Source organism: Hypomesus transpacificus, chromosome 6, assembly GCF_021917145.1.
Source record: "Hypomesus transpacificus isolate Combined female chromosome 6, fHypTra1, whole genome shotgun sequence".
Lineage (NCBI taxonomy): Eukaryota > Metazoa > Chordata > Actinopteri > Osmeriformes > Osmeridae > Hypomesus > Hypomesus transpacificus.
The window spans coordinates 5,988,805-5,999,870 of NC_061065.1; the positions used below are offsets into that span (position 1 = coordinate 5,988,805).

The 11,066-nt window shown below is 43.9% G+C and overlaps 2 protein-coding genes across 2 annotated transcripts; both read left to right on the forward strand.

Moving 5' to 3' along the window:
- Window positions 1-235: 235 nt before the first annotated feature.
- Window positions 236-7,927, forward strand: casp8ap2 (caspase 8 associated protein 2). The gene is made up of 6 exons (XM_047022122.1): window positions 236-241; window positions 1,043-1,158; window positions 1,761-4,084; window positions 4,192-6,718; window positions 6,935-7,034; window positions 7,147-7,927. Exons 1-6 carry the CDS (start codon window positions 236-238, stop codon window positions 7,207-7,209), a joined length of 5,136 nt encoding a protein of 1,711 aa, XP_046878078.1. The 3' UTR covers window positions 7,210-7,927.
- A 953-nt stretch (window positions 7,928-8,880) lies between these two features.
- gja10b (gap junction protein alpha 10 b) lies at window positions 8,881-10,671 on the forward strand. The gene is made up of 3 exons (XM_047021105.1): window positions 8,881-8,931; window positions 9,104-10,536; window positions 10,633-10,671. The coding sequence occupies exons 2-3, from the start codon at window positions 9,127-9,129 to the stop codon at window positions 10,669-10,671; spliced, it is 1,449 nt and encodes a 482-aa protein (XP_046877061.1). The 5' UTR covers window positions 8,881-8,931; window positions 9,104-9,126.
- Window positions 10,672-11,066: the final 395 nt, after the last annotated feature.

Here is an 11,066-nt window from a genome sequence, read left to right on the forward strand (position 1 = left end):
GAAAATGTGCACCTTAGGAGGTTGTCTGATAATGACGTGCATCAAACTGCCTTATGATATTGTTTCATAAGACTTATGAAAAGTATTTGACATGATAACAGTCAAGGGTTTACTGTAAAAAATCGTTACTTGAGCAGAAACGCGACTGACTATTTAATCCTGTCAGGCTCCATCACCACATGCAATGAAGATTCCATGGATATATATTCTGGGTTGGATACGAGTCCAAGAAGTTATGGAGGTAAATACAAGTTACAAACATATTCCATAAATATAAATATCATAAACATTTCTAAGAAAGCCTGTTTGGCAGTTTTTTTGTTTGTTATTTTAACCTTGCTTCCCCTTAACAGTATATTATAATCCCAGTGTCATTCAATGTTACTTAATCTTTATGTCGTTGTCGTCTTCATCAGAAACACCCTGCTCAGTCGTCTCACCACAGCTAAAAGAATCTATGGATTTATATGAAGAAATCATTACAGAGGAACAGCGGGGTATAGAGTCTGCTCAAACTGAGGTAAGACCTTGAGAATGTTCTTTTATACGTGCCTTAAAGAATGCCCTCACTGACACAGATCTTGCTCTGATAATAAAATACTGATGTTGACATCCTAATTTCAGTTGAAAAGAAGATTCATTGCGGCACAAAATCAAGTTGAGGAGTTGCGAACGAGACTGCTGCAGATGGAAACACAGGTACATCACCACACACTGGCCGTGTGTATTGATATCCTGTCAAATGAAATGTTTTGTGTTTATTACAATAAAACAAATATGTTACATTTACCTTACATTTATTTAGTCATTTAGCAGACGCTCTTATCCAGAGCGACTTACAGTAAGTACAGGGACATTTCCCCCGAGGCAAGTAGGGTGAAGTGCCTTGCCCAAGGACACAACGTCATTTGGCACGGCGGAGAATCAATCCGGCAACCTTCTGATTACTAGGCCGACTCCCTCACTGCTCAGCCATCTGACTCCCATATGTGTGATGTGTGACATATGTTTGTTCTCTGTGTGTGGTGTTTTCATCGTACAGAACACTTCACTCAACACTGAGAACTGCTGCCTCAAGAAGAACATCTGTGCTCTCATCAAAACTGCTAGGATGGAGATAGTGCGGAAAGATGAGGAGATAAAGAGGTTGAGCCAAAGGTGAGTGCAGTGCAATGATTAGCAAATGATCCTTGTCTTAGTGTACACCAAGCGTTTCGACCTGTGTAATCATGTCATTGATTATTACATGTTTACAATTGTTTTCACAGGTCAGGGAGACCTTATGTTCATCATGCACCTCATATAAATGGTACGAGAGATCCGGTTTCAACCAGACTTAACTCTTTGGGACACAGTAGGTCTTCAGGACCTTCTAGGCCTCCTCCCATCAAACCTCCTGGACTTAGAAAAGACTGTGCTTCAAAGGATGCTGCTGCTCCCACACCGTGCCCTCCTCCACCTCCTTCATCTGTTCCTCCACCACCTCATCCTTCATCTGTTCCTCCGCCACCTCCTTCATCTCTTCCTCCTCCCATCAAACCTCCTGGACCTAAAATAGAATGTGCTTCAAAGGATACTGCTCCTCCCAAACCGCGCCCTCCTCCACCTCCTTCATCTGTTCCTCCTCCACCACCTCCTTCATCTGTTCCTCCTCCTCCACCACCTCCTTCATATGTTCCTCCACCTCCTTCATGTCTTCCTCCTCCTCCACCACCACCTCCATCTCTTCTTCCTCCACCACCACCTCCATCTCTTCCTCCTTCATCTCTTCCTCCTCTTCCACCACCTCCTTCGTCTCCATCTCCACCCCCTCCTCTTCAGGCCCCATGTAAAAAAAGAGACAATGTCTTTCACCAAACTGATGCCTCAGATTCAAGACTCCCTCCTGATGTGGATTCAAAGTATTCTACTGCCAGAGACTGTAAAGCTCCATTGAAACAGACCGATTTTTCCATCCGTAAAGCCAGCACAGACTCCACTCCTGGACACAGCCTGTTAGACAAACACAAACAGCCCAGTCTTAAGGACGGGAAATCTGAACATCACAGAACATCAGATTCGACAGAACGCAGGCATAAAAACCCAGTGGAATGTCAGGCAGAGGACAGGGGCCGATCACACAAGACGCATCGAGAGTCTGGAAGATATGATTCCAAGTCAAGAAAAGACAAACATTGTTCTGCTGATATTGAAGTGGACAGGAGATCAGAGAAGTCTAAAAGCCCGCCTCCAGAATCTGTAAATGGCGCAGTGTTGTCAGCCCATAAGTTTAAGACATCTTCTAAAAAAAGTTCAGAGCCGCATTCAAAAAGTGGTGGTAGGGAGTTTCGTCAAGATAAGGATGGAGATGGTAGAAGTTGTAAAGATTTGAGCACTTCAAGAAGGACTCAGGATGTGGTTAGTTCAAGTCGGCGTAGCTTGACTGAACAGTCCAGTGAGCCACTAAATCACAAGAGAGGAGCCAGCCTATCAAGCGACCATCATAGGAAAGAGGAAAGGAAACGAAAAGATGACAGAAAATGCAAAGAGAAGAGAAGAAGCCCTTTGACAGACACACGGGAAAAGCACGAGCAGAAACATAAGAAGGAAAGGGAGAAGCGCAAGAAGGTTCCTGACGGTAAGGAAGAAAAGTCAACATCCGGGTGCCCAGACGTACCTCCAGGGGAGCTTAAACTGTCTGAGAAAGTCACTGGAGAGGAAAACAGTCCAAACAGAAAACTGAGTTTCATGGAAACTCTGAATCTCACCTTGTCACCTGTCAAAAAGCCAAGACGGCCCTCTGGATCCAAGGAGCAAGGAAGCTCTCTCCCTGAGGAGGATGAAGAAGACGCATCAATGGAAAGCTGTGGGCAGCTTGACATGGAGGACTTCTGTGTCATAGATGAAGTCCACAGTGACTCCATGGAAATCAACAGTAGTCAATCTGCGGTGGAGATCAATGAGCCCTTAATAGACGATGCAAAGCATGTATCCTCAGATGAACCACTGTCTCTTGACCCTGCTGGTATTGAGAGCTTAAGTACAGGTGAAAAACCATCAGAAAAGAGTGACAGGTCAGAGGCTGTTACAGAGATTAAAGCGATACATGATCCCATCAAAGACAGTCTGAAATGTGATGTTGAAGTTTCCAAGGTCACAGAGGATCCACACAATCCAGAACCACTTGAAAATAGGTGCCTATCTGCTCCGGACAGTGAGCTTGTTATGAAAACTAATCTGCAAAGCTTAGACATTTGCCATATTGTGGAATCTAAGGATCTACCTACTGCAGCTTGTCTTACTGAGAGTCAGGAAGACACTCAAGTGTGTCACTCCACTGACAGAAAGAATATCCCTGACAAACCGGAAGAATCCATTGGTCTTCTGGATAGTTGTGCTCTTCGTTTAAATGCTGAACCTTCCAGCGTCTTAGTATCTAAAAACCAGCCTTCGGAAACAATTGCACAAGATGCAGTTGACGCAAACTGTGAGGAAGATCCTGCAGTTAAAGATGGAAAAGCAAAAATAAATCAAGAGAGTCAACAATTGGAATTCACCATCCAACCTGAGGGCTGTTCACTGCCACTGTCTACGTCTTGCAGTTCTTCTGAAAGTCATGAGAAGCCTTTTCCACTGAGGGAAGATGGTTCAGTAGATGCGAATGTGGTGTCCAGCACAAAAAGCATGGAGGTTCCTCCACAAATTTCTGCATGTGAGGCAAATGCTGAAGTCACACTGTTGGATAATGCAGTATACGGGCCCATTCATGAACAAAGTTCACCACCGGGCACCATTGCAGTTTCAAGGGTAAGCAGTACCACAGAAGAAATCCTGCCGTCGGAGAACCTCAGCGCTTGTAGGGTCCAGTCTCCAAAGTTCTCCTGCAATACGGGCTCCGGTTACGCTAAGAATCAAGAGGGGAAGGTTGAGGCCACCAGTTCAATACCATTGCTCTACGATGAGGAGTCCATGATGAAGACATTGAATAGTCTAAAAGTAATTCCAGATCCTGTTAGTCCTCTGACCAGCCCCATCCGCATAACCAGGAGAAACCATCCCCACTCTCAATCCAACAAGCCAGCTCATGTGAAAAGTCTTGGGAAAGGTATGTACAGTTTACATTTATTTCTCTATACGTATGGAATTACTCATGCCTAGTTGGGAATTGCAAAAGTCATATTGCTAATTATGCTTTTCTTTGTCACCTCTAAGATTTCTGCAGTGTCGTAGTTGACCCTACTTCAACTAATTTGGGTGTGAACAAAGAGAACAAGAATCCTGGTGGCCCCATGCTGACCAAAAGCCAAACCGAGGATGAATTGGAAGAGGGTGAAATCATTAGTGAAAGTGATGAAGAGCAATGTCCGGTCTCATCCCAGGATGAAAGGCCTACAAAGACACATCAGCCTAGTCCTCAGTCCTCCAGGCGGAAAAAAGTCTCAGCAAAGTCACTTGCTGCATCACAGGACAGTCCTAAAACGATCAGAAAAAACGTAACTGCATCAAGTGGAAGCCCCTCGTTGAATAGAAGTCGACACAAAACGATTTGTCTTCCAACAGCTACAACTTCTGTGTTAAGCACTGAGGAAGTTATGGATATGATTGGGAAGATTCGTCACCAGGTCAGGAAGAAGTATATGAAGCTCCATAAAACCTTCCATATGAGCAGTTTTTATGGCATTGTAGACAATGCCCTCGTTTCCTTTTTGGACTTTGTCGACAGGGTCAACTTCAGTAAGTTCTGTGACCAAGATGATGACCTGAAATCTAGGCTGAAGAATATTATGTCAAATGTTTTAAACAAAATATCAAAAAACGGGATAGTCAACCGCATATTTGAACAGCAATCTGAATGTCTGAAAAAAAAGCTATGGAACTTTGTGGATGTACAACTAGACTTTATGTTCAAGGAAATCCGGGCTGCTCTGGCAAGTGTATGCAAAGCTATAAAGGAAAACTCACCTTCAAGTGCAGACACAGGCGAGAAACTAAGTAAAAATAAGAATTCAACAAAGCCACTGAAGTCGCCTGTTACCATAAAATCAAGGCCAAAATCACAGCAGGCAAAGTCACCAGTAACCATAACATCAAGGCCAAAATCACAGCAGGCAAAGTTACCAGTAACCATAACATCAAGGACAAAATCACAGCAGAAAAAGTCACCTATGACCATAACATCAAGGACAAAAATGAGGCAGCTGAAATCACCTGTGACTCCAATTTCAAGACCTAGAGTGAGGCAGAAGATGGAGGAATCCAACACAGAGAGAACTATGACGGTGGGACTTGGAAGTAGAGGTAAAAATATCAGAATGACCTTTGAAAAAGATGAAGAAGAGACATCTCCAAACACATCAGCTCACCCTTCCATGAAAAACGCCATAGAGATGTTACCTCAGCGAAATACACATTCAACATCTGCAAAGGAGTCTACGTTGGTGCGTCGCATATCTCGAAGCAACTCACTCCATGACAAGTCCGACTTCCAAATCCTCACAGAACAGCAAGCGTCCAGCTTAACATTCAACCTGGTTACGGACACACAGATGGGAGATATATTCAAGTGTCTTTTAGATGGCTCTGATCTCCTGGACACCAATATCTCTGCTGTGGACTGTCATGGCTGGCCGGTCGGTACCCCTCGCAAGGAGGCTCCTACTGGGGAGCACCTCCTGAGCATCACCACCCCCACCAAAGGGTGTTCGCCTTCCAAACTTATTGCCACGTGGTCGGCCATTTCACCTCGTAAAATATCTCCCTCTCCAAACAGCAAACTTCACATTCCCGTTAATCCAATTATGTTTGATGAGAGCTGCATGCTAGAGGTTCCCCCTCGGATTGGGCCATCGTCCGGTGTGTTTTCCCAGAGATCCTATTCCATCCTGTCAGAAGACCTGGCTGTGTCCCTCACGATACCTTCTCCTCTCAAGTCTGACAGCCACCTCAGCTTCTTACGCCCAGTTAACGGGGAGCCCATGTCTGTGCCGGACAGTGTCATCAGTGCACACTTCAGTGAGGATGCCCTCTTGGAAGAGGAGGATGCTACTGAGCAGGACATCCACCTTGCCCTCGATACAGACAACTCCAGCTGTGGATCCAGCGATGGCAGGAGTAGAGAGGCAGCTGCTCCTCTTCTGTTTCACTTCAAACCTCATCTGCCCATGCAGGCAGTGGTGATGGAGAAGTCCAATGACCATTTCATCGTGAAGATCCGACAAGCTGCCACCAGGGCTTGCATACCTCCAGGCGATGAGGAGAATCTGACCAAAATGCCAAAAGGAGAAGGACAGTCTAGCGAAGGCTGTGATCCTGTCACACCTGCTGTGGATGGAGAGCTGGCTCCACCTTCAGAGGACCGCTCCTCCAGCCTTCCCGCAAGCACTGAAACTGTCAATGGTAATGCAGTGCTTGAGGTTCAGTCACAAGCATCTGGTGAAGACACTGAGGATCCTCTCAGTAAAACATGCAGACTCCCAGATGTCAACCAGAAGGATCCAAAGACTGGTACCAAACGAAAGAAGGCTCAAGTGGAAACCAAGGCAAAACGGGTCAAAGAGGGGGTTCATTTGGGAAGAAGTAAGCAGGAGAAGGCTTTCAGACATTCCAAGGAAAAGAGGAGCAGAACGCCCAGGAAGGAGAAAAGCAAAGCTGCATCTCCCACAGTACAGTTATCACCTAACAGCCTGTCTGCCAAGAACATCATCAAGAAGAAGGGCCAAGTTGTGGTGATGTGGACTAAGTGAGTTAGTCTTTTGCCTATTTTGTCATGAAAGGGAAAACTATTTATATTATTTTGATATATATATATATTTTTAAACTATTTGAACTTCCCTCAATTCCGTAATTGATTCCCTGTATTGTTTTTAGCTACTAAGATGAAAAAAAAGTAACATTTAGATACTGTACATGTACTGTAAAATGAACTATCCATTAAATCTGTCTGTTTTACCCCCAGGAATGAAGACAGAGCTATTCTCCTTGAACTGAAAATGCAAAGGGCCTCAACAGATGCGTTCTCTGCCTTGTCAGACAAGCTGAATAAGTCACCAGCTCAAGTATGCCTCACCATTTATAATGGGAACCCGATAAAATTAGCCAAACCAACACATTATCAACACTTTGGGTCAAAGCATCTTAAATGACACAATTCTTATTTTACATTTGCAGATTGCTGAAAGATTTGGCCAACTCATGAAGCTTTTTAAGAAGAAGGAAAAGATGGCAAGCTGACCTTTCTGAAGATGTTTAAAAGTAACTTGAGTTTTTGCAGTACTCAACTCTCCCGTGGGAAAGGAGACTGAATGCGGCACCTGTCATTTGAAAGTGTTGAAATGAAGTGTTACTGTTTTGATCTGTAAGGACATCTGAAACATGTATTCATTAAGCAGGTACTTTCATTCATTTGAAGCAATATCAACACAGTTGTAGATAATTAAACCTAGGATTTACATTATTGAATGCAGTGTTTCACAATATAGATGTTTTGGTTTCATTTATTGCACTTTTGTATACAGTATCTTATTTTATTTTGAACAATACCATATCTCAACTTTACATGTATAATTATGCAGGTTGTACAGAATCTTTTTTTGAGAGTTTTACAGTGAGTACATTTAGATCTTACATTTAATTCATTTCTTTAGTTATACATTAAACATTATTAAAGGTGAACTAAAGTTCACCTTTAGTGCAACAATGTTTAATGTGTGAATGGGTTTCATGTTCAATAGTTTTCTGAGTCAAGTTTATCTAGCCAGCACACCAGAGAGGGCCTTTTATAAATGTTATTTTTATATGAGTCATTACCTGGGAAAATTATATTTCCTGTGTGAGGAATGCTTATACATTGTGTGTCATTGGTATGATACAAGTAGAATTGGCCAAGGTTTGCTGGTTTGTCTTGGTATGTAGTGAGAGTGACATGTCATAGTATTAGACAATGTTAATATTGTACATTTGTCAATGAAAATAAAGTTTATTTATATATAATGGGGATCATCTTTTATTATGAAACATTTTAAATGCTAAATCCCTTTAAAGACATGGAAAAAGCCATTTCCCCTCTTCTATAGAAATGCTCAGTGACAAGAGAGTCTGCAAGTCAACTAAAACAGTAAACACTAAAACAGCACATGCTCAGTGACAGAGAGTCTGCAAGTCAACTAAAACAGTAAACACTAAAACAGCACATTTCAAAGCACACTGAGTAGTACTGTTTCAAGGTTGTACTGGCTCCAGGCACGTCACTATTCACAAACTGGGCCAGCGAAGAAAGGGAATTAAGGTCACTGCCAAAGGGTACACTTGTCCACCAATGCTATCCTTTAACTCCATTCAACTATGCTTCACCCGCGGTGGCATGACTGTTACTCGATAGGATTCCAGACGAAGTTCCACTGAGGACCACCCATTTTGGGGGTTGTCTGGTAGTTTGGCAGACAGAACACAGTTCCTAAAATAGCATATTCCCTTATGAAATCGGACATGGCTCATTGATCAGTTTGTCTGGCTCGATGTGTTGCCCAGTTGATTAGAGGTCATTTTTATGAAATCTGTTCTTCTCCTTTGACATTCCCTGTAAATTCCCAACAAGATGGTGTCACCACAATTGTAAATGACAATCTGTTTGGAGATAGAAAACAGTGGATGTATTGACATTCTAAGTTAGGCCATGAACTGGTTGGCACTATTGGTAACATGTCCTGTATGATGTCCTTCTGTCAACAATTGTGTGGTAAAACTAGCCTCGGGCTGTTGTCCATTCGTTTGGTGGGTCGATCCTTGCATTCTATGAGTCCAGTTTGCAACCGATTTGAAGTACTCTGAAAACAGACATGAACACAGCGTTCTCTCCAGGCTCCTCAATGGATAAGACTGGACCCCACAAGTGGAGCATCGTCTCACTTATAATGGCAATACGCTGAAGCAAGGGAAACAGACCCTAGTTCACAAGTAAGTCTGATGTTAAATTGTTAATGAATGATGCTTGCCTAGATGAATTCAAACATACATCTCCAACCTGAAATAGATCATTTCAAATTGAAATCCATTCAAAGGATAGCTTAACAAAATATATATATGTATGTGTTTTGTGATGAGTAATCATGATTAATCATTCTTACAGCATCTGGATATGAGACACAGACGATGGGGGATTGGAATTTGCTTGGCAGTATCTTAGAAGAGGTACATGTTCACTCAACAATCGTTGGAAAAATCTGGCTCACCATTCTTTTCATTTTCCGGATGCTGGTTCTTGGTGTGGCAGCCGAGGATGTTTGGGACGATGAACGCAGTGAGTTTGTGTGCAACACAGACCAGCCCGGGTGCACGAATGTCTGCTATGACCAGGCTTTCCCCATCTCTCTCATACGGTACTGGGTCTTACAAATCATTTTTGTGTCTTCTCCTTCTCTGGTATACATGGGGCATGCACTCTACCGATTGAGGGCGCTTGAGAAAGAGAGGCACAGAAAGAAAGCCTTTTTGAAAGCAGAGCTGGAGGGAATCGAAGGCGCTCAGGAGGAACTCAAAAGGATCGAGAGAGAGTTGAGGAAGCTGGAAGAGCAGAAGAGGGTAAGGAAAGCTCCACTTCGGGGCTCCTTGCTGCGCACATATGTTTTCCATATCTTGACCAGATCAGTGGTGGAAGTTGGTTTTATAATTGGGCAATATGTTCTGTACGGTATAGGACTTGATCCTCTGTATAAATGTGAGAGGTTTCCTTGCCCAAACAGTGTGGATTGTTTTGTGTCGAGACCAACTGAAAAGAACATTTTCATGGTCTTCATGCTTGTCATTTCTGGTGTTTCATTATTCTTAAACCTCCTTGAGATATTTCACCTCGGGGTGAAGAAGATCAAACAAAGTGTGTATGGAAGTAGTAAATATGGAGACGAAGACAGCATATGCAGATCCAAGAAAAACTCCATGGTGCAGCAGGTTTGTGTTCTTACCAACTCCTCACCCCAGAGGATGGTTCAGCTCACCCAGACTGCCTACACAGTGGTTCCTGGTGGCCAGTCGGATGCTGTGCCCGTCTACATGCCCACAGCCGCCCCTCACACCCAGAACGGATCTGACCCACAGCCCCGGCAGCTGCGACTTCCCAGCCAAGCAGAGCTCCACTCTCTGCGGCAGTTTGGGGCGGTGGAACGCCGCTACACCGTGGACAACAGGAACCACTCATGCAGCAGCGATGACTCCAACGGCCCTAAGGGTTCAGGACAGCCACAGCACTGCGGAGCCCAGCCTCGGGCCTCTCTGAGGAACAGCCACATGGAGATACCGGCAGCCCTGAGGAACTCGCAGCGCAAACAGAGCAGAGTCAGCGCTTGCAAGGACTACAGTGACATGAGCGACTCTCCGGATAGCGGCCACTACCCCACAGCCAGGAAGGCCAGTTTCATGTCCCGTGGGCTATCTGAGAGCAAGCTGGCCAGTCCGCCCGACAGCCCTGGCTCCGGGAGCAGCCCAGACACTGAGGCCAAGAGACTAGCGCAGGGGGAGAGTCCTCCTATGACTCCACCTCCGGCCAGCGGACGGAGAATGTCCATGGTAAGTCGCCGGTTTTTGAAAATTGGAGGGTTCTTTTCACGTATTTCTGAATCAAAGATTCAATTTATATTCACTGTGCATAATTCCCTCTTTCAGAGCATGATTCTGGAGCTGTCTTCGATTATGAAAAAATGAAACGACGCCTGGACCAGAACGACCAAGCACTTAGGAATACAATACACTTATCGCAAAGCCACACTCCCCTTTCTCATTTGCCAAATTGTATTCACAATGACATACCTACAGTATTGTGGATGAGCATTGACAGCTTCAGTACAATTTTCCTTTTGTGTTTACTTACCAAAAAGAGCACATTTAGATTTCTTTGTCACTTCTTTGCAAGCAATATCTGCAGTATCAGATCTCATTGTTTTTTTCTTGTTGTATAATTCTACTTTTTTATATTAGGTATATGCAAGCCACTTGTTTTTTGGGAGAAAGTTTTGCACACTTCAAAACAACATGTTACTCAAAGAGTGAAACAGAAAATAGGTAGCCACATCCAATTCATTGATGAGTTGGTGAATGAA